Source organism: Engystomops pustulosus, chromosome 2, assembly GCF_040894005.1.
Source record: "Engystomops pustulosus chromosome 2, aEngPut4.maternal, whole genome shotgun sequence".
NCBI classification, from domain to species: domain Eukaryota; kingdom Metazoa; phylum Chordata; class Amphibia; order Anura; family Leptodactylidae; genus Engystomops; species Engystomops pustulosus.
This window is the reverse complement of record NC_092412.1, coordinates 71546315-71571104: the sequence shown is the minus strand read 5'-3', so window position 1 is coordinate 71571104 and position 24790 is coordinate 71546315. Positions and strand designations below refer to the sequence as shown.

Below are 24790 nucleotides of genomic sequence, written 5' to 3'. Positions count from 1 at the left end.
TTTCCCATACTGCTCCTCCATCATTAATTATTTCCCATACTGCTCCTCCGTCATTAATTATTTCCCATACTGCTCCTCCGTCATTAATTATTTCCCATACTGCTCCTCCGTCATTAATTATTTCCCATACTGCTCCTCCACCATTAATTATTTCCCATACTGCTCCTCCACCATTAGTTATTTCCCATACTGCCCCTCCACCATTAGTTATTTCCCATACTGCCCCTCCACCATTAGTTATTTCCCATACTGCCCCTCCACCATTAGTTATTTCCCATACTGCCCCTCCACCATTGGTTATTTCCCATACTGTCCACCATTAACCCCTTTGTGTCTAAGCCATTTTAGACCTTTAGGACCTGGCCTGATTTTTAAAATTTGCCCTGTGTCATTATAGGTGGTTATAACTTTGTGGCGCTTTAACTTAACCAGGGGGTTTTGAGATCGTTTTCCCGACATACATTGTACTTCAAAGTAATAGAAAAATTTTGATGATATCTTTTGTGTTTAGTTATGAAAAAAAATTAAATTTGGTAAAAATGTCTTAAAAATATTCATTTCCAAAGTTCAAAATTTTCTGCTTTTCAGGCAGATAGTCATAGCACCCAAGTAACTTTATAACTAACATTTCCGGAATGTCTGCTTTATATCGGCATAGGGTTTTATACATCCTCTCTCTTTTCTAGGTTGTTAGGAGGTTCAAAATTTTGGGTGCAATTTTTCTCATTTTTATGAAAATCGCCAAAACCCTTATTTAGAGGCTCCTTCACAGCTTTAACTGACTTTGAGAGGCCTAAACAGCAGTAAAACCCCATAAATTATGCCATTTTAGAAATTACACCCCTCAATGTGTAAAAAATCAACTTTAAGAAGTGTGTTAACCCTTTAGATGCTTCACATGGGTTAAAACAATATGGAGGTGTAATTTACAAGCTGTAATTTTTTTTAGACAATCTATTAATCTTGGCCAAAAATTAAACCGTTGCAAAGTATTAAATGACAAAAAACTTCACAAAGTTTGATACCCAATTTCTCCCGAGTATGAGGATGCCCCAAATGTGGTGGTGACTGCTGTATGGGCGCACGGCCGGGCATAGAAGGGAAGGAGGCGCCATTCAGAGCAGATCTGCAACGTCACATCTTACAGGCTATAAAATGTTTTTTTGTAATTTGGACATACGGGAGATTATTTTTTTTTGTGGATGAGATCCACTTTTCAGGTACATCATTTACGGGGGAGCTCAATAGCTAATAATCAGATTTTATTAACTCTTTCTTGGTGGTGGTTAAAAAAATCATTAATTCTTGTTTATGGTTTTTAGCTTTTTTTTTTTTGCCGGACGTTCCATAAAAATAATGTATTATCATTATTCTATAGGTCATCACGATTACAGCGATACCCCATTTATGTGGCTATTTTATGGTTAACTTGTTTAGCAGAATATAGAACTCATTTTGTGAGAAATTAGCTTGTTTTTGTATCGCCGTGTAACAATGGGCAGAACATTTATATTTTTTTTGTTTACAGAGCTGTTTTAGAGCTTATTTTTTGCGGGACAAGCTGTACTTTTTCTTGGTATCATGTCGGGGTAAATGTTACTTTTTGATTACTTTTTATGTGCTTTTTATGAGGTCAGATGTGAAAATATCATAATTTTTGCAAGTTTTTTTGTCTTTTTTTTTTTTTTTTTTTTTTTTTTAATGCCGTATGGGTTCAGTGACAATTTTATTTTATTGTACGGGTTGTAATGGACGTTGTGATGCCCAATATGTAGTTTTTTGGGGGGTTTTTTTGTGATTTTCACTTTTTCATGTTTTATTGGATTATTGCATGGGATGGGACTTCAAGGGACTTTTATTCGTTTTTAATCATTTTTTTTAATTGCACTTTTTTTTTAAAAACTTTTTTACTGTTTTATTTTGTCCCAGGGTGGGACATGAACAAGTGATCATTTGATCACTTGTTCATTGTAATATACTGCAATACTAATCTATTGCAGCATATTACATAGTCAGCCTATGCATTCTGCATAGGATGACATCAGCACTGTTAGATCGTGCTGTAAGCACGATCCTAACAGGCTTCTAGTGAAGGCAACCCTGGGGTCCTTATCGGGCTTCAGATCAATCGGCACCTCCGTGCCATGCACGGAGGGTGCCGATCGTCGCGGCGATTCACCATAGACGCTGCGGTCACAATGACCGCGGCATCCACAGGGTTAAACAGCCGGGGTCGCGATCCTGGCTGTTACTGTGGGATCCCGGCTACCGCGTACCGCCAGGATCCCGCAGCGATTCTGAGCCCGGGTGATCGCCATGACGTGATATTACGACCCGCATCCTATGACGTAGTATCACGTCAAGGTGCAGAAAGGGGTTAATTATTTCCCATACTGCCCCTCCATCATTGATTATTCCCTATACTGCCCCTCCATCATTATTTCCCATACTGCACTTCCATCATTAATTATTTCCCATACTGCCCCCCCACCATTAATTATTTCACATACTGCCCCCCCACCCTTGATTATTCCCTATACTGCTCCTCCATCATTAATTATTTTATATAATGCCCCCATAATTAATTATCTTTTTATATCAGGGCCCCCCAACCGCCAAAATCTATTTGCTGCTCGTTAAAAAATATATATATATATATATCCGATACTCTCCTCCTATGACGTCATCACACGGTCGCGCATCCAGGTTCAAGGAGCGATGTGCGCCGGGGTTGTCTTCCGGCCACATCGCTCCACCTGTAACAATAGTGCTCGAGCGGCCGCAACAAGCACTATTCAGTGACTGGCAGGAGCTTCCTATCAGGACGGACGGAGGCCCCTGACCGACTGCAGAGACCTGCCGGGGGCCTCAACTGGAAGCGCTGGCACTCCGAGAGCTGGATGCGGCGGGGACCGGATGAAACCGGGCCGCATGTGGCCCGCGGGCCGTAGTTTGGGGACCACTGCGGTAGAGTTTGTAAATGAATGATAGTCTGTAAAACTTGTCCAAGGGGCTGTAGCAAGAATGGGGATAACAAGGAGATTGGCGAGGGACTGACTGCTGGAATTCGCTGTAGTCGGGAGAACAGGGCTCCCATCCTCCGTAATGGGTTGAGCGGCAGGATGAGCATTCTACCTGTCGCTCCATCCAATACTATGGGAGCAGACAGAAGTTGTCGAGCACAGTGCTCAGATATCTCCAGGTTTCCATTCACTGTCAATGAGAGTGCCGGAGATAGCCAAGTGTTGTGCTCATCAATTCCTGATAATCCCATAGTATTGAATGGGAGCGTGGGACACCTACTCGACCTGCGAATGTTAAGCTGTTATCAGATATTACATGGACAAGTCTAATCTCCTGTTACAATTTCACAAAGAATACTGTAGACTGTAGCTGGAGAGTCAGGGGGTGCTTTTAGACAGTGCCATTTGTTTTTATTTCATAAGAGGGTCCTGCCCCTGTAATAATTCGCTGAAAGATCCACCTTAATGGCACCTTGACAACAATGGAAACATACACTTTGGCTTGTGCCTTCTCACCTTGGGAATGCCAGGGAACGTTCATTCATTCTGGCATATTGTGTGAGACGTTGTGTTTGACCTTATGCTGTTCACTATTGTTGTCAAGAAAATCCTTGCACATTTCTTCTTTATTGACTTGAGTTATTTGGCTCTGATAGATTACAGTGCCAGAAAATCGAAACCTTCTTTCTATTTTAATACTTGCTTAAAAGCCTTAACTGTGTGAATAAACCGAAAAGAATAGAAGTGAAGTAAGCTAGGATATGCTTTTCTTTCTCTCTCTTTTTTTTTGTTGTTGTTGGTAGTCTTACTAAAGCTGTCAGAATCCTTGGTTCCATATGAATGAGGCTTGAGGAATCTCATCTGAGGGTGACATTTTAATGGGATTTTTCTAAAGGTCATCTCTGTCAATAAAACTTGGCAGGCTAAGTGCATGGGAAGCGTTCTTCATAGGAATTGTGTATGGATGAAGACTGTTCAGAAGTTACTTCTAGCGGAAATGTATAATAAAAAATAGTCTTTGGGGTGATTCTGGTAATGTTGGCTGGATAATAAAACTTGGCCCTAATTACAGCTTCTACATGTGATTTATCTCTGCCATGTTATCACTTTATAACAAAGCTGCATTATGTTACAGTATTGTAGGACAATTCATGGTGCAACCGAACCGTATCATTTAGAGGGGTTGTCCAGGATTAGACATAATTCTGGTGGTGCTGGGCCATTTATAAGTCGCCTTCTGTTTCAGCGCTTCATCGTCATAGATTGTAAGCTCTTGCAAGCAGGGCCCTCACTCCAGTTGTTTCATCTGATCATGTTAATACTGTATATACTCGAGTATAAGTCAAGTTTTTCAGCACAAAAAATGTGCTGAAAAAACTCCACCTCGGCTTTTAATCGGGTCACGAAAACCCCCCCTAGTGTACTCACCTTCCGAGGCCCCTGGCAGGTCCTCTTCTATACAGCGATGCTCCGCATTGGCTCCGTGTCCCCGCGCGGTCCCTCGCAGGGATCCTGATATACTTGTAGAAATGCCACTGCACTCCTATTTCAGTATTTGATGGTGCCAAAATAGGGTCCCATCCCCATATGCAAGTAAGGATATGGAGGATGGAACTCAATCCAATTTGCAAAATAAATGCTTTTATTCTTGTACCAATCCACTTTAATACTTATACATGATGTTTCGGTCAAAAAGATCTTCCTCAGATGCGGAATGTACTGTATAGTGGTCCTAAGCCTGGAAGATAGAAGCGATATCTGCTGCTTCAGACCTTGGTTGTGTGTCAGCCTTGTTCTGGTCTCAGTGTCGCTATACAGCGATGCTCCGCATTGGCTCCGTGTCCCCGTGCGGCCGTCACAGGGATCGTGATGTCAGCCGCTCGCTGACATTCTACTATGTGCGCCGGCATCGGCACACACTATGATGTCAGTGAGCAGCGATGGATAGAAGAGGGCCTGCCTAGGGGGGGCGTCGAAGGTGAGTACACTGTTTGTTTTTTTTCCTACAGGCAATATACTGTGGGGGCAGGGGTTGGCGGGCTATATACTACAGGGGGGCTGACGGGCTATATACTACAGGGGGCTGTGACCAATGCATTTCCCACCTTCGGCTTATACTCTAGTCAATAAGTTTTTCCTTTTTTTTTTTTTTTTTGTTAAAATTAGGGCTCTTTGCTTATACTCAGGTCAGCATATACTCGAGTACTTTATACGCTATATAAATAAAGCTTTATTATTATTTATCTGGACATGACAGGGAATGAAGGTCAAAAATGTAGTCAAGTGAATGGGAGTTTGATGTATGGGCTGGGGGATTTGCTGGACCTAACAACAAGCTGGCACAGCACAACCCAAATGTAATGAATGTTTGTTTTTTTGGTAGGGACAGTTTTTTTCTCTCTTCCTTAGAAAACCTCTCGATGTAGTGCTCTGATACCCGCCATTAATAAATCTCAGACCCAATGAATCCTGGCATAAGTCGGCTAGCCACCTCCATATTTTTTAGATGCATTTGAAAATGTTTCCTTGCTCCATTGGGAGTAGAATTGGAAATAAATCTCAAAAACTGTTGAATTTTGCTGCTAGCACATTCCCATAAAGTAAAAATAAAATCTGCAAAAAGTAAAGAATATTGGCTATGCTGGTGTAGATAAAGTTTAAAACAATTCAGCAACTTTTGTATAGATAACATTCACACCGTTCTTCAGAAGATTCCCTCCTTTTTTCTCAGTTTGATGTCTCTGTGTCATAATCATATTATGATAAGTGTGACTTCAGGCGCTCTACCTACCTTGTGTAATGTTCTCCTTGTATAATGTTTTATTTATTGGGTTTTGTTCTACGAGTATTCCCATTCCATTTTTAGGCGATGTCTGTGATGAGTCAGCATATAATGTTTTCGGTACATAGAAATAAAGTCAAAGCGCTTTGCTCACAGAATTTGACATAAACTATAGATGGCATAAAATACAAGGATGGCACATAAAAATACAGAACAAACACCTCAGCAGAATGGAAAATGTCACTGCTTAGGATTGGGATGTGAATCATTTCCGTCCGCGAGAGAATTTCGAGTCTTCATAACAATTCCAGCTGGGGTTGAAGCAGATGGCATGTGTCCTGCTCTCACTTGCTGCTAATGTGTAGTACATGTAACTAATACTCACCCAGAGGTCTGCGGAGATGAAGAAGGTAGAGATACGACTGCATGGTCCATATTAAGATGTAGTTTCTCAGAACTTCAAATCCCTATAGTTCAGATGTGAATATAAGATTTAAAGATTTCTTGTTACCTCTCCCCCTATGTCTGTTTTTGGCAATAATAGTATTTTTTACTTACCGGGAGTACAGGGGATAACCTTTCTTTCTTGTAGTAATGATTTGCTTTGATACATTCTCTACTCATAACACCCACTCAGAAGTTACTGGAAAGAATATTAACCACTTACTTACCGGCCCCTTTTTACTTTTTGTGTTTCAGTTTTTCACTGCCCACATTGAAAAAGCCATACCTTTTTTTACGTTTTCATTTCAAGACCCGTATAAAGGGCTTGTTATCAGTGGGGCAAATTGATTGCACCATTTAATATTCTGTGCAATTTTCTGGGAAGCTGGAGGAAATTCAAATGGGATAGAACTAACCGAAAACCCAGGCTTTGGCTTTTATTTGACAACTTTCATTGTGCAGTCTAAATGACGCATTCCCTTTTATTCTTCAGATCCATAGGATCAGAAAGACCCCAAAGCTTATGTATTTGTGTCTGAATATCTTTGAAATTTGTTAAATTGTTAAAAAGTGTAAATTTGGACATTTGGATTTTTTTCTCGAACAGCATTCACTGTATGGGGATATGTAACATTCGTTGGGAAACCTAACATTTTTTGATGTTTATTTGTATGTTACACCATGGCCCACCAGGGTGTATGAACTGTAGTAGGGTCTGGTATGATCACTTTTGCAACAATACCAATGTCAATATATATTAAGGATAAACTATTACAGTCTCTGTCAGACTGTAATTGATGGCGCCAAATGGTGGCCATTGGAGCCTCCATAGGCTCCTGACTGTCATGGCGAGCCTGTGCACTGCTGCTGTTCAGGTGACAGTTTGGTTTCACCACAGCACTTAACAGGTTAAATACCACATTAAGTACACTTTATTTTTATAATTACACCTACCCTTGCTTCCCTTGGGTTCTCCGCTTTAAACTTCTTTGAATATGGTACTGACAGTGGCATAAGAGTTTATTTTCAAGTTTCCTTTAAAGTGCTGGTAGGTCCACTTTAACTGTATACTTGGTGCTTGGTACTTTTACCATATGCTGGCACTCATGCGGCGGCGTATAATGCAGCCCCCACCCCTCCGGCACTGCTGGGTGCATCAAGAGGCTCCGGCCTCCTACTTGCATGGAGACGGGTGATTTCTGGCGGTTTTCTAATTTACCATTATTTTATGGCTTGTATGCCACAAAACTAGTGCTGATAAATGTCCCCCTCTGTATCTAGGTTTGTGCACAGTAGTTCATACAGAAGCTTGAACATCTGTTAATATATCTTGTTCTGTTTATTCTTGTTATATAGGGTGGGACTATGATCGCAGTAGGACTTGGAGTTGCGGCAGCGGCTTTTGCAGGTATGAGCATTTCTTTCTTTGGTTTAGAATTTGTGTTTTTCAAAGCTTTAAGTGAAGTGAGTAAATCTCTGGGATCAATAATTGGCTTTGATACCTCTGCAAAGTATAAAAGTACCTCCACATTGGATGACTCTGGGTTGGTTTTTCTGCCGGTCTTCTTTGCAGCATTGAGTATTCTTGTCTGTTGTGCCGCTTGTTAATAGCTGTCAGTTATGTTTACTCCCTTGTCATAAACCCCTTTTTAAGTACATGGTAAAGGGCCGACTTAGTTTGATTTGGCCCAGTTTGACTCTGTTACAATACTGTGAGTTTCCATTGCAGAGTACAAATAATCTGATATCAGGCAGTAAATAAGGGGCTATAGTTTTTCCAGGCTGGCAGAAGAGTGTAATTAATGGGGATGTTTGGTTTCAGCAAATATGTGTCATTATTAGTATAATAAAAAGTTATAAAATCTTTCGAGATATAGATCCTTCGAGATCTCTGCTTGCTGTCATTTTATGGGAAAATTCAATATTAACTTCCAGTGGATAGAAATCTGACCATGGTCATGTGATGTTACACAGGTCCACGGCTCGTTATATTGCACAGATAACTCTGTTTATAACGAGCCGATCACCTATATGACATCACATGAGTAGGGACACATTTTTATCGACCGTAAGTAAATAATAAAACTTCCTATTGAATTACAGCAAGGGGAGATCTTGGAAACTCTTAGAAATTGATTCAGAAATTATTTTAGAACATAATTTAACTTTTCCTTATACAAAAAATAACATTTACTTGCTAAGACTGGACATCCCATTTAACCCCTTCACGACCGCCATATAGCTATATACTTCCTTTTTGTACATGCGCTGTGCAGAGAGAAGGCTTATAAACGTCATGGCAATGGCCAACTTCAAACGGCCATATCTCCTGAATCCTGGCACCTCCTGGTGTCATATTAACAGGAGAATCTCCCCTTTGATACGATATCTGGATTGTGTATGGAGGTTTCACAGAACCAGAGATATCCACTCTGAAAGTTGTAGTAAAATATTTTTACACAATACACAATCCAGATATCACATTAAATGGGATGTGTTTCTAGGTGCTATGGTCCAGGAGGTATAGATGTGTGAAATGTGCCCCCTCCAGGCTGACAGCTGAAGGCAGAATATAGAAAGAGCTGCAGGAAAGACTTGGATTACACTTTGCTGAAGTACATGCATCCGCTGCATCTGTAGCTGATCTTGGGGAAAGGGTAATAGAATGATGATGTACATATGTCATGAGAAAAAAAAGTTGTTTTGGTGTGTAACGTTCAGGCTTCAATGAGCCTCCATTCACATTTTGAATTGGTAGAAAAAAATCAAAATCAGTCTGTCTTCTCGTCAAGGACTCTTTAACAACAAATGCGCCAGATTTTAGTCGGATTAGACTACAAGTTATGGGTTGGTGTTTCTTGTTTCCCACAAATCTTGACTTGCCAAAAATGCTATTTTGATGTTCCTTAAAGGAGCACTAATCCTAGACATAAAGGTGCAGTAAAACCAGTTTCACACAGGATATATTTGATCAGACATGATCATCTTCCCCCAAATTTGATCCCCCCACCTTTTTGTTTTAGAAGTTGGTAACCATTAAAGTTCCTTCTCTTCTATATATGTCCACCAAGGACTGTGACATCACTGGGGAAACTCCTCCCGCTGGTGCTGATGTACACTACACCCCCTGCATTCATTGGGAATCATCTGTGCCAATGTTGTATGGATACGTCCGAATCCTCCCAATATGTCCTCACAACATATGGCAAATGACGTGATGCGAACCAAGCCTTATTATCATTCAACTGAGTTTTTATATTCCCCGAATAACACCTTTATAATGTATTTTTTTCCCAGTTGTGTAAAGAGCAGTGGGGGGAAAGGTGAAATGATTCGGATCTTGAGGCACAATAATGATTTTTCTGTATAGTTTTATGGTTTGATCTCATTGGGGGAGTCATGTTTGTATCCATGTTCTGTTGACTTTGTCTGCAGTATAATATACAGAATGGCAGATCTGTGGATCTAGTCCTGACTTTTTCATATTTGTTTTTCTCACTTTCCATTGATTTTTCTTTTTGTGAATTTCTGTAAAAAGGCGATGAATGAATAAACTTGAGGCTGAAATTGCTTGATGAAAGACTGTAAATAGCTTGGATGTAGTTATCCGCATTATACGCAATGAACAAACAAAATCGCTGATCTGTCAAGTCTATTCAGATTTTAACTAAAAGACTTAAACTATTTTCAGTAATCAAATTGCTGTTGAGAGTCTGTAAATTATATGGATTTTTATAGGCCGCTTCGCTTTCCAGCTGTGGAAACCTTTGGGTCAAGTCATCATGGAAAACGCAAAAAAAATCTCTACTCCAGTAAGTGTGAATTGACTGACTTATTTTGTAAGACCCGGCAGTGTAATTCTCATCTCCAGTGTCTGGTCACGTCCAGGAGTGTGATGTTGTTATATTGCTGATATTTCTGTAATATTACTTGTTTTCTGTGCCTGCAGAGCCTTTCTTATTACTACAAAGGAGGATTTGAGCAGAAAATGAATAGGCGAGAAGCAAGCCTTATTTTAGGTGTCAGGTGGGTGTCCTGCAGCTTATCTTTCTTTCTAATAGAAGTAAATAAAGTAAACCAGGGTATGAATCAGCCAGAGGTGAATCTAGTCTTGATTATTATGGATTACACATCCAGGCGTACAATCAGAATAATTGCCAACAAAGAATGACACTATGAACATTTGGTGACTCCTACCACCAACGCTTTGATGAAGGACCTGTTGTCAGTCCTGCATTTCCCCACAAATATCAATTCTGGGCCATCTTTTCTTAAAACTTTGCATTTTGCCATTCCTTTTTCCCTCTTCTATAAATGTATGATTAAATTGACAACTGGAACTTACCAGTTGGGGGTATGTTGTGCAAACACTTTGCAGACAGTGATGACATTATTAAACTGTGTAAAGACACTTTCCATAAGGGGAATTATAAAACTAATATTTAAAAAATTTTTTTTTCCAAAATTGTTATTTCATAGTTGATGAAAGTACAGACTGGCATCGCTTCTTTAAAAGTCTGACATGTTTTATATTCTTAGTCCTAGAACATTATACAGTATAAAGGGGGGAGATTTATCACTGGACCAGTTTTTAGCCTGTCTTAGGACTTCATGTGCCTGTTAGATTCATCATAGTGGCTTAAATCTGGCATATAAAAGTGTGCCGGGAAAAAAAAAAGTTCAGAACTGATTTTAAAGGATTTGCTACGCCAGGAGGTGACTGGAGTGGTTTTGCACCAAAATTTGCTACCTTTTGAATTGTTACAAGTCATAAATCAGACATCTGGATCTTACAGGTAAAGGAGGTGCATGGTAGGAGAATTGAAAAGTTGGGAAAATCCATAGATGTGACAATTTTGTTACCTGAAAACTCCTGAGATCAGGCGGAAGTGCAAAGATTATTTTCCCCCATAGTATTTAATTACTACTGAGCCTGTTGTAGTCTGTACATTTTTTTTGATGGCACAGCGAGTCATGTTTGTTTTTTATGAAGATATCATTTTACTTTAAACTGTATATATATATTTTTTGTGGTAGTTGTTGGATAAATCTTACTGTAGTTGTATAGCTCACAGGATATGAGCAGTGTATATATAAAAGTGACCTGGGAGACAATGAGGTGAGGGATGCATAGATGGATACTTTTGCACGAGTAGTTTTTTTTTTTTTTTTCGTTTTTAGTAAAAAAATTGTGTCATTTTTAGTTTTTCAAATTTTCGTTGAGAAAAATCTCGGCAGGGAACATTTTTTGACAAAGCTATGGACTTTCAAAAAATATATACCGTATATACTCGTGTATAAGCCGAGTTTTTCAGCACAAAAAATGTGCTGAAAAACGTCCCCTCGGCTTATACACGAGTCATACTTCATAAAAAATCTTTAAAAAATAATAAACCTATATACTCACCCTCCGGTGGCCCCGACCTGCAGCGCTGCTCCACCGATGTCCGCGCGGGTCCTCTTTTGGCTTCGGCGCCCGTCTTCTGTCTTCACTAACTTTGTGTCGGGCGCCGCCATGTTTTTCCTCCAGGCGGCGCATAGTATGACGTCAGCATACTAGGCGCCGTCCATGGGAGAACAATGGGAGAACCGTGTGGTGCAATAAACACAGACAACCCATATTGTGAATCCAGCACTCGCACGAACAGGGATAACATATCCTATCTATACCTAGTATGGGGCAGAATTAACCAAAAAGAGGATGAAGGGCGTAGTTAAAAACATGTATGGGCCCCAGATAGCATAACTTTTCTTTTATAGCTTTATAAAGCAATGACATTGAGGGATTTTCTCAATTCTTATACACTTAGGGCAAGTGGCCTTATTCACATAGCCGCTACTTGCTTGTCATATTTACCAGTTTTAATAAAATCTTTAATATACAGTATGTGAGGTGTTTTTGTAAGTTTAATAAGGCATTTTCCATGTTGTTTTTTTACACTCTTGACTTTTGTAGATACAAGTTACACGCTGCACATCTTTTCATGCATATTTTGGTAGACTTATTTTTTTATGGTATAGTATCTTTTTTGCAACTTTTATATTTTTTAAAATATTGCATTTGAACATATTTTGTACGTTTACTATTTTCCCTTTACACTTTATGTGTTGGGAGAAAAGTTGGGTGAACTATTCAACTGTAAAGTTTGGTAACATATAGACTTTCTTTTTGAGTACAGGCTGTCCCAACTTAAGGGCTTATTCACACAGCTGTCTGCGGGGACGTACATGCGGCCGCAAATTTGCAGCCGCATGTACGTCCCCATAGACGGCAATAGCGGCGCAGATACGGTGCCACACATGCTCTATCTTTAGGCGTGTGTAGCCATGTTCCTCTTCTGCTGGAGTGTTTGCACAAAGAAATAAATTGTCTATGCATATGAAATGTAATGAAACTTCCTGTGACAGCTCATAATTGTGAACATCCAATTGTCACAGAGACCAAAAAAAAATGTTTTAGAGCTGCAATTATAAAATATGCCTGTTCCGACTTACATACAAATTCAGCTTAAGAACAAAGCTAATAGTGTATCCGGAGACTGCCTGTATTGGAGTTGTTGTAGATCAATTTATACCTGAATGCTTTTACTATTGCAGTCCTATTCTCTATAGCAGGTAATGCACCATTTCTGATTTCTATGACAGATCTTATGATGGGTGTTGCTCAAATGGTTAAATATATGATTATAATTTTGTACATCAGCTAAAATGCTATTAATGAATGGTCATAGTAGTTAGTTTTGGTATGATTAATGTCAAAATGTGATCCCTAATACAGCACATCTTCTTTTGACTCTGAGTGGATAAGCCAGCAATTCATCCTTTGTATTCAAAGTTGAAAATATCCCTCTCTTCCTCCGGACAGAACTGCTTCAAATTAGTCAGTAAAAGAACAATTACTGAGTCAGATAATTAATAGTACAGTGCAGACACATTGCTTAATAGATTTCTATTTAATTTGCATGAGCAGTACTAGAGCTCAGCCACTAGATGGCAAAAGTCCTGCTTGCTTTGGAACACAGGGCTTTAAAATGTAATTTATACTCAATAGTTGATGCAGTTTATTGTGAAACTTTACTTTTACAGTCCATCTGCTAGCAAATCCAAGATCCGGATGGCACATCGGAAAGTCATGATTTTAAATCATCCAGACAAAGGTAAGATAACTTTAAAATGTACTTATTTTTTCCCAGTAAACATTTCAGTCTTTAAAGGAAACCTGCCAGAATCTGTTACATCACTACACTGGCAGCACATTCAGGTAAAGTATAATTAGCATTCCCTCTTTTCAATTAAACCTCTCCCATTCACTTATAAAATAAATTGTCTTCAAAGCCATAAGCTCATATGCTTAACAGTCACTTTATCTGAGAGGAATCATTTGTACAGGCTGAAGGGGAGCATCACTTGAGATTCCCTTATCTTGAATTCCATGGCAGCTAGAACCATGGTGTCATTGTGAAGTTGAGAATTCCACGCTTTAAAACACATCATTGTGTTTTTGTAGACTACAGAATGAGAGATATCACATAAGGAAAATGGGATCTTTATCTACAGCTCACATTACCAGAGGTCCAATTCCTGCCTGTATCTTTAATTTCCTCCAGGTCTGGTTTTACATTCCAGAGTTTCCGACTGTTCTTCAGTTCATTTGCATATGGCTTTGAAGGCAATACCTTAATTTTATAGGTAACATAAAATAGGGTGTAGGTAATTTAGTGAGGTAACAGATGTTGACAAGTTGCCTTTAACATTGTGTAATATATCTTTCCTCTAAGATATAAATTTACTTCTGTGTCTCCTCCTGCTGTCAGACGGGTAACTAAGAGAGAGTACACACCCTCCTCTCTCCATGCCTCGGCTGCAACATCACCACCCGGTTCCTAATTATCTGACCGGGGGCAGGAGGAGGCTTGCAGTGGGGGGTATGCATAAATTAGAAGCCGGCTAACCAGAGAGGCGATCCGGCGGCGTCAGCCTGAGTGCCCCTTGCTGTTTTACAAAGTTAATATTTTGTTATTAAAGATGCCAGAAAACTTGTTAAAAATCGGTCCCCCCATCCCCTAGATGGAATGAGCAGTCTAATTAAGATACTCTACCACCAGTGATCTGGTGGTAAATGTCCTTTGAATGAGTGCCGCTTGTCCATGTAGCTCCCTCCTCCTCCTTTTCCATGCTGCCGACAGCTGACAGGCTGGGAAGGAGCAGACTTCAAACAGCAATGTCTTCTGAACCATGGCCTCTAAAAACACCTTTTTAAAGTGGAGAATCTCTGCTTCAAGAGTACACAAGAATCTGTGTCCCACAGATAAGCAGATAGTTCCTGTTGGGAGAGGTAACTGTATATGAAAATCATGTGTTTACGGCTCATTAGATATAGGCATTTGTATATTTCGGTCCTTCTCCAAATATTTTTTTCTCTGAAAAATAATGCTAGTGCTTATTTCCAGGGTTTTAATTTAATTTGTCACCCATTATAAAACACTAGGAGCTGCTTTTTTAAGTAAGCAGCTCCTAGCGCTATCTCAGATGCAGCAGTGTTACACTGCTAGCTTTATTGGAAACCTCGGATAACTCTAGCAAACACTACTGCGCTGTACAATAGAAACACCGGAGCGCGCTCACAGCGATCCAGTCTATTCATGAGGGGGTGGGACTATGAGGCGGTGACTGACGCATGAATCCTTGCAGTCACCACCAGCCTATTGAGTGGGTGGGGTGGTCCAGCGAAGAGACAGCGACTTGGACCGCCCCCTCATGAATACGCCGGACCGATTCCGGCATTCCAATTGTACTTTGCGGCAGTGTCTAATGGCTTTATCAGAGGGCTCCGATAACGCTAGCAGTGTAACACTGCTGCATCGGAGATGGCGCTAGGATCTGCTTACTTTAGTAAGCAGCTCCTAGTTCCTTTTTTATGGGTGACGGGGCCTCTTTAAGGGAAACGCAAGTAATGACAAATTTTTCCGTACAGGAAATAATGAAATTATTCTTCCAGTATAATTCAAAGAGTAACTCAATCATTGCACCATAATGTCACACATCTCCAGGAAGCTTAAAGCATAATCATCATTTGAGATAATTTTTTTTAATATAAAAAAAGTCATCTGTAATGACTGTTACACTTTAATGTTGCTCTATGATAGGGGTAAATACTTTAGAAGCTCCATGACCCTAGATGCTACCCTTATTCAACCCTGCTGCCCCCAGAGCTCGGAAGTAAACTGCCTTTTCCATGCTACCTCTGTCTGTAGCTGACAGATTCCCATCATATACAATGCAGATTGTCCAGGTTTGCTCTTGTCTACATTATTGTAAAGCATTTTGTGCTTAATCATTTATAACCAGAGTTGCTAAAAGTGGGGGAAAAAGTCTGCTCAATCACTTCCATTTTGGTAATACACAAGAAATAAAAGCTCTTCTGAGTGAGATTGCCTTCTGTAAACTTGCCATAAAATATTAATGCCATTCAGAGGTTGGAAATTACAGGCTGCAGAACCGGAGCACAAATGCTGTAACTAGCCAGGTTTTGAATGTAAATGATTTATTTTACAGAAAGACTATTATTATAACTTCTAAGTAGACCGCATCTGCTGGAGAAAAGCACACCCATATGCTCATTCCTGCCTCGGCTTAAAAATAGCAGATGGTAAAACATTACGCTGTATTTCAAAAGTCAAACCCAAGACTATTCTTTGCTTTCCTTATAGTAAGATTTACAACGCTCTCCACGTTTTATAACACGGTGCTGACACTTTACCCATGACATCTAATGTCCCCTCTGAAGCTAGGTGTATTTCCAGCAATGGGCTTATGTGGTTGTGACATCTGGCAGACTCTAATTATGTTCTAATGCTATATATAGTAAAGTTGCCTTGGTCTGGACATATTGTGAATCTGTATCTTCTTTTTTTTTTTTTTTTTTATATATATACACACAAGGAAAGGTAGCTGTGTGGGCTATCCTTCTTGAACTGAATACAAAAGCCCGCCACAGGCATTACTGCACCAATGTCCCCCAAAGCATCGATTATGTTGCATACTGATGTTATGAAGTTTGATATATAGGAATTAGTAATACTATTAAAAAAAAATTCATTTGTATAATATTACTCTACATAAGCTAGCTAAACAAATGACTGTGTGCTTGCCCGGGCTTTAACCCTGGCTAGCCCACGGCGAGGAGGAGGGGTAAGCACTCCTCATCCTCCCCTCTCCATAGAAATCCAGACATTGGAGCACATTTACTTACCTATCCGTGGAGTTCACTGAAAGGAACTTGAGGAAGCGACGGCGAAACGTGCGTCGGGGTGCTGTGGTGGTGGTCTGGTAACTTAAAAAGATATTGGTAGGCACTTGATGGGTTTATTACGCCCTGGTTTGGGCATTTGGTAACATCTTTACCTTTTACTATGTGACCACCCTTGTGTGCCTGTATTTGATATCCCATTGCGGAAAGTATTGTATTGCATTTGTGACCACCACCCTTTGTGTTGTTTGTTGTTCTTGTGGTTTTATCATGTTTTTAATATATTTTTTGGAGTGTTGATTCGTTATAATAAAGTTGAAATTGATTTCATAGTCATATAGCAATCTTGTCCTTTGACAATTATTGACTACCTAGATCTTGTATACTGCTTTTTGGTATTCATCTTTTGATTGGTATAGGGATCGCTATAAATTGCAGAGGGTATCTTTGTTGGTACTTATCACTGAAAGTGCATTGTCTGACTCCAATGCACTGTGCTGCGATTTACTAAGATTGTACACCCAATATCATGAATGTGTCGCTTCCCCGCTCAGGCTAGATGCAGTTCACCATCTTTTAAGTGGTGCATGTAAATGCAATATCTTTAGACACATTTTGAAAGTTAAATCGTTGCATAGAAGCCAGTGCAGCTGCGGCCAAAAAATGATCGCGTGCGGCACAATCCCAGCGCAGACACCTGTTAAATACCTCTCCAAGCCATGCAATCCCCGAAAAAGGTGCAAAGTCCGACGAAAGTGAGGAGCGCGACTCTTAGTAAATGAGCCCATTGTGTGCTAACCGCACCTTTACCGGGGGCCATGATCTCGACCCCCAGAATGGTCATGTGCACAAAGTCTTACTATGAGATTACTTGCGGCTGTGTTGTTTCCAACTCCTATAGCAGGAAGGTCTGCAAATGTCTCTGAATTCAAATAGTGAAATTTACATTTGTTTGTAAGATCTGACCTTTACTAAATCATACAATTATTGCAGGTGTACATTCTTATAAAATATCACCCTGTATTCATATTTCACTTTTGTTTTATTCTTTATATCGAACTAAATGAGAAAGGGGAGAGAAGGCTCATAAGACAATAACATTTAACATATGTTTGGAAGAACATAATTTGGCTGCTAATTGTTGCTGATTTCCCGCAGTTGTAGGTGATGAGAAAACTCTCTGACCTAGGAAGCCACACTGGTCAGGATTGGTACACATGCAGATGGGAAGTTGGTGCACTCCAAGGTGGTCAAAACAATCTTTCTCTATTTTTGCAAAGTCACTGATGATCATTTATCAAGTCCAGTGTTTATCATGCCGAATTTGATGGCCATTTACCCCTGTGTAGTGTATTTTAATATATGAGGAGGTGAAGGTATCCTCATAAATTAGGCACATGGCATTCTACATTCGACTCCAGCAAGGAACCGGCATCAATTGTAATGAGCTTTCACACTCAAACTACAATGAGGGTTTGTTAAACATTGGAAAACTTTTTCCCCACCTGCGCCAACTCTCTCTTTGTGGGAACTGGCTGTGATGGATGAAAAACTCAAATTTGTGCAAACCATTTGTACTCCAAATTGGCATCAATAAATGGTCCCCACTGATTTATCAGATTGACTTAGCATAAAATAAAAAAAAGCCCTTGTCTTGACAAACCTTACCAAATCTATATTTATGATGTGTGCCAACTCTCCCTCTAAATTAGCTACAAATGGAGAAAGCAGTACCTACAACTACAGCTGTGTAAAAAATGAAATGTTCTTCTTGACCCAGGCCTGGTTGAATGCTTGTGGCCTTTTAATAGAGTGAGCAGCTACATCTGGTACCCCTACAACGTGTGAATACCTGTAGTATGTAGCTCTGTGGTGAAATGATCCTCCACATTTTTCTGAATTGTAAAGAAGTTGGGCAATACCAAGTAAGGATTTTTAGCGCCTGGTAACTAGGCAGCTGCTGTAATGTAGTAAGATATGTCAGAGAAAAGTGATAGTTATTTTAGTCAGCCAGACACCAATTATTCGTTTTTATGGCCCCCATTTATTAAAGGGTTGTAAAAATGCACTATAAACTTCTTGCAGCTTTATCAACTTAGTTTTAATCAATGTGTTTTACTGGTGAATGGAAAAACAATAAAGGCTGTGACCAAGAACAATTGATTATGTCTTTGGGGAAAGTAGAGTGTTACTACGGAGACATTACTTTGTGTTAATAAACAACTATATTAAATGTAATATGTCAGCACATCCCCTATACTTTATGATCTTTGTATTCTAGATATTTTGTTATATTCTGTGTAAAAGAGGCTTCTTTCGGAGAAATAAGATACTGAGTATTTTGGGTTTCGCTGGGAGACAGCTGCTTTCATTGGCAAGTCATGGAGCAAACCACGTACAAGTTCAATAGAAACCCAACAATGTTTCCTACTATAAGGGCAAAAAATGATCTCTGGCCATATGTTTCATCATAAGGGAGTTGTTGACCTAGGACCATAATACAAGCTCTTATACCTCTCGTGTCACCCCCTCATCCTCAGACTGTAAGATCCTCACTCCTATGGTGTCATACGATTGTGTTTTTACTCTGTAATGCAAAGTTGTTCTACATCCCAAGAGCTATTTTTGGAAAAGAAAAAAAAAAATTTCACCCTTGGCGCTGATCTCGTCAGGTGTTTAGTTCACTGTGCTCGCCTGGAGAAAATAGCCTGGTCCGATCCCAAGTAGACTTGTGCATGGAGAAAAGAAAAAATCCTTCGGCACCAGCATGAGTTGCAGTAAAAAACTTCTCTTTATTAAAGATCCATTAAAATGTCCATAAAGATGCAGGAAAAACCATAAGATAATGTGTACACAAACAAATAAAAGGTTACGTGTTTCGGACCATGCTGTAACTGTCCTTACTTATACCTAGGTGGCGAAGGATTTTTTTCTCCATGCAAAAAAAAATTTACAGTTGACACCCAACTTACAGACGACCCCTAGTTACAGTTGGCCCTCTCTGCCCACTGTGACCTCTGGTGAAGCTCTCTGGATGTTTAACTTTAATCCTAGGCTGCAATGATCAGTAAAGTGTCTGTAATGAAGCTTTGATAATCCTTTTTCCCATGACAGCAAAAAATGTAGAATTTTGAAATTTAATTGTCACTGGGACAAAAAAAATGTATGTGGGGTTACAATTCTAATATATACATGTTCCAACTTACATACAAATTCAACTCCTCTCGTACGGAACCTGGGGACTGGCTGTATGCAAAGCAAATGATGCTTGCTTGGAATAAGTTATAAAATCTAAATTATCGAGTGTAGATCGGGTGTCCAGAGGCATTGGTTCCTTGTAGGGTTGCACAGATACCAGAATTTAGAGTACAATACGATACCCTGAGAAGTAATGCGATACTCAATACTTTCAAGAAAAGAAAAAAGTATTATCTGAATGTTTAGGGTCCGGTCACAAGGGGTTCAGCCCCATCCATATGCCTTTCCATTGAAGCACACTAGTGTTTTGCAAGAAGAACCTTATTTTTTATGACAGTTGATTATATAAGTTGTAAAGGTTGTCCTGGTGATGTCAATATAAAATGTATAATTTAGGGCTCATTCAGATTTTTTGAGGTCTGTATGCTATTCGTTGTTTTTTTTGTTGATTCCTATGGGTCTGTCTAAAACTGTCTAAACTGTCTAAAACCCTTTATAAATGTGGTGCAGACAGTTTTTTTTTTTTCTGTAAATTATAACAAAATTCTGTCTTGGACACATTGATAAATCTCCCCCACAGTGTATATAACTAACTTTTCAGGATGACCCCTTTGACTGTCTGGTCATTTGCCCAGATACCACTTTGATTGGTCCCCTGGATGATCGCAGCTGACTAGAAGCAACAAGATCACCCTGCAGTTCCTGCATTGGCAGCGCATGCAGGCGTCTTAATGAGCCGCCAACTATTTAGTGACAATTACCAGCCTAATGCTGCGATGTATATAGTCGTATTGCGGTAGGCAGGTGGTTAACCCCTCATCACCGACACTAGTTTTCAGCTCAATGACCAGACTCGATTTTTCAAATCTGACAAGTCTCACGATAATTGGTTATAACTTCGGAACGCTTTAACATATCCCGGTAATTTTGAGAATGTTTTCTCGTGATACATTGTACTTCATGTTAGTTATTAAATTTAAGTGATAAGTTTTGCATTTCGTTCTGAAAAAAAGTGAAAATTTGGCAAAAGTTCTTCATTTTCCAAGTTTGAAATGTTCTGGTTTCCAGACAAGATGTAAAACTACCCAAAAAGTTTGATAATTAACATTTACAGAATATCTGCTTTATGTTGGGATGATAATTTATGCTTCCGGTCATTTTTCTAGGATGTTCTGAGGTGCAGAACTTTAGGTGCGATTTTTCTTATTTTCATGAAAATTGCCAAAACTCACATTTTGAGGGACAACTCGGCTTTCAAGTGACTTTGAGAGGCCTAAATAATAGTAAAACCCCATAAATTACCCCACTATAGAAACTTCACCCCTCAACGTATGTAAAACAACTTCTATTAAGTCTATTAACCCTTTAAGTGTTTCACATGGGTTAAAAAATATGGACTTGCGATTTAGAAACTATAGAATTTTTTTGGAAAATACATTCATTTAGGCCAAAACTGAAATTTTCAGAAAAAATTAAATGATGAAACGCACTGCAACGCTTGATGCCCAATTCCTCCCGAGTGTACTGATACCCCATATGTGGTGGTAAACTGCTGTATGAGCGCACGGCCGAGTATAGAATGAATGGAGGCGCCATTCACAGCAGATTTGTATTGTCACATTGTACGACCTATAAATTTTTATTTTTTTTGGTAATACAAAAATATGAGGGCTTATTTTTTTATGGGATGAGATGCAATGTATAGATAATTCATTTTGGGGGTCTAAAGCTTATTCTTGAGATTTTATTAACTATTTCAAGGGGGACACAAACAAAATCATCAATTTTTATTTTGGATTTTTAGCATTTTTGTTCCCCCGCTCACCGTAACATAAAAATAATATTTTATCTTTATTCTCTGGTTCACTACGATTGCGGTGATGCCTCATTTATATAGTTTTTCTTATTTTTGCTTAATTTTCCTGAGCAAAACCAATATTGGAGAAAATCGCATTGTTTTTACTATTGACAACTTTTCATGGCCATAACTTCTGTATTTTTCTGTTGTCAGATCTGGTTGAGGGCTTATTTTTTGCGAAAACAGTTGTTCTTTTCAGTCGTATCATATTAGGGAACGTAACTTTTTTTGATCACTTTTTAGGACATTTTTTGTGATGGTATTTCATGAAAAATTGTATATTATGGGAAGTTTTTCGAGTTTTTTTTTTACGTAGTTCACCGAGCGGGTTCAATATTGATTTAGATTTATTGTACAGATTAATACGGACGCGGTGATACCAAATATGTATGTTTTTGTGTTTTATTTACTGTATTTGCATTTTATGTGTTACTGGGGAGATTATGGGACTTTTATTTTATTTATTTAATTATATTATAAAAAGATTAAATTTTTTTTTTTTTCAACTTTTTTACATTTTCTACTTCTTGGCTTGAATAAGCGATCATCCGATCGCTTATTCAAGCCTTTACACTGCAATACACTTGTATTGCAGTGTATAGTGTAAGTAACTGATCATGCTGCGCATGCTCAGTTACTTACAGCCGGGTCCTGCCAGGAAGGCAGGACCCGGCGAGAAGAGGAGCCGACAGCCTTGGATCGCTCGTCGGGACCCGGGGCAGCGGCAGGAGGGCTCGGATCCCCCGGTAAGCTCACCAGGGGGGGTCCGATCCACGGGGGACACACTTGCACGCCGCGGTCATGCTTGACCGCGGCGTGTAAGGGGTGTTAAACACCCGGGATCTGAGTTTTTCCGATCCCGGGTGTTAGTGCCTGGTCTGGGCTGTGATATCACAGCTCGACACCGGCACTATACTGACCCGATGTCCCGAAATCTTCTTCTGACGCGGCGCCGTAGAAAGGCGTACGCGTCAGAAGAAGTACCCTTAATGACCTCCGTAAAAACCTGATAGGGCGGTCATTAAGGGGTTAATTAATACCTGAATGTGGCCGCACACATGTCCTCATACACACACTGTATGCTTACTGTTTTCTCCATTTTTCTTGGAAGACCCCAATGCTGTGTGTCTTTTGCTTTGATTTGGCCTCGCTTGCGGATACCGTTCTGTGCATGGATGCGCCACTTCATGCTTGTAAACAGCAGTGGTCTGTCCTGTCAGAGAGAAGCCTTTCACCAGCTCTGTAAAGTAAAGCTGTATACGCTTTAATGCGACTTCCAGGGTGTCATAGATTTGGGATGGGAAATAAACAACATTGTGCATTTCATCTGTTTAATTTGCATTTAACTGATTCAGTGTCTGGCGTTTCTCATTGCAGGCGGATCCCCCTATTTAGCAATGAAGATAAATGAAGCAAAGGACTTGCTGGAGTCTAGTGCAAAACAATGACATAAGAGACATGAATAATTAATTTGTATTAAGCTCTTTGCTGCCAGGAAAGATGGCACAACCCTGCGCCTGTCTACCTGTTAGCAAGAAGATTTTTTTATGTTAATTTTTTTAAATGTGTTATTTATACAGATCATAAACATGTATATTTAATGAGAGAAATCTTCCAGGCTTGTCGTCTATTTTACTATTTTAATGTGCAGTGGTAACACTACAAGCTGACATTGAAGTTATGGTAACCAGAATGCTGGTGACATAAATGACCTTCTGATGTACATTGCATTTATATGTATGGACTAAATTGGACATTGCTCCAAAATCTGAATGCTTTTTTTCCGCCTATTTTTGTGTTTATGCCCAGGCAAATAGACATTGCTATAACCTTGGCAGGCTCACAAGAGCAGGAGCTGTAGAAACTTCATCACATTCTGTGCCTGGATCCCAGCTGTTCTTATAAGGGGCCATCAGCTGGCTTCATAGTCATTTCTCTCTTTGGACCATCGTCTTCATACATTGGATGCAGAGCACGTCCGTGTAATGCGGGGAAAAAAATAAATATGTAATAAAATGTTGTAGTCGCTGCCAACTTCTCCCTGCAATCAACGGCTACTGGCTCAATGGAAGGGAAAAATTCACAAGCATTTGCCACAAACAAATTCAACAGGAGGGGAGAGAAATCTTTGTTATACTTAAAGCAAAATGTCAGAGCTGGCAATTATATAAAATGTAAATTCTATGCGTAGCACATTAGAAATGACATTTTATAGGTCTCATCAAGGACTCCCCGAGGTGTAATAAGCTGTAAGTTCAAAAGATCAGTCTATGCAAGTGGGCAAGAATACAATGCCGGCCTGCATTATGAATTTCCAGCTCTAGCTGTGATCTGGGAGATGCTTAATATTCAAGAACATATTAAAGAACAGGCCTACTGTGTTAATGGAATATGCATTGGCGAGCTACAATACCTTTCTTATGAGAATTGTGTTGTGAGGTCAATGAGCCATGTGATATATTGTGCATGTGGTGACCTATAAATGTAAGAAGGCTGCAACAGGGGTTCCCTATAGAAAACTGAAATGTTTGGTTTCCTGCCGTTTTATTTCAGTCTTCTAATATACTAATTTATTCATTAGTTCCTTTTTTACTATGGCAAATTACTGATTTCCAGTTTTGCTTTCGAAAATCAATGTCATTGGAACATTGAACATTGCCATAGTGTGATGAAAAAAAATGAATGCTACATTTATACAGTAAGCAGATGTGTATAGCGTTCTATGGCCAGGCTGCATGTTATAGAGCAGGAGGAGCTGATCAGATTGTGTATAGCGTTCTATGGCCAGGCTGCATGTTATAGGGCAGGGGGAGCTGATCAGATTGTGTATAGTGTTCTCTAGCCAAGCTGCATGTTATAGGGCAGGAGGAGCTGATCAGATTGTGTATAGTATCCTATAGCCAGGCTGCATGTTATAGGGAAGGGAGGAGCTGATCAGATTGTGTATGGTATCCTATATCCAGGCTCCATGTTATAGGGCAGGAGGAGCTGATCAGATTGTGTTTAGTATCCTATAGCCAGGCTGCGTGTTATAGGGCAGGAGGAGCTGATCAGATTGTGTTTAGTATCCTATAGCCAGGCTGCATGTTATAGGGCAGAGGAGCTGATCAGATTGTGTATAGTATCCTATAGCCAGGCTCCATGTTATAGGGCAGGAGGAGCTGATCAGATTGTGTTTAGTATCCTATAGCCAGGCTGCATGTTATAGGGCAGGAGGAGCTGATCAGAGTGTGTAT

General features: G+C 39.7%; 1 protein-coding gene across 1 annotated transcript in view; it reads left to right on the top strand.

Moving 5' to 3' along the window:
• Window positions 1-23574, top strand: part of DNAJC15 (DnaJ heat shock protein family (Hsp40) member C15) — a 28665-nt gene extending 5091 nt beyond the window's left edge. The window contains exons 2-6 of the mRNA XM_072135266.1: window positions 7606-7657; window positions 9988-10061; window positions 10199-10275; window positions 13336-13406; window positions 22932-23574. Of these exons, the coding sequence (XP_071991367.1) occupies window positions 7606-7657; window positions 9988-10061; window positions 10199-10275; window positions 13336-13406; window positions 22932-23002 (345 nt within the window). The 3' untranslated portion in view covers window positions 23003-23574. The remainder of the gene's footprint in view (window positions 1-7605; window positions 7658-9987; window positions 10062-10198; window positions 10276-13335; window positions 13407-22931) is intronic.
• Window positions 23575-24790: the final 1216 nt, after the last annotated feature.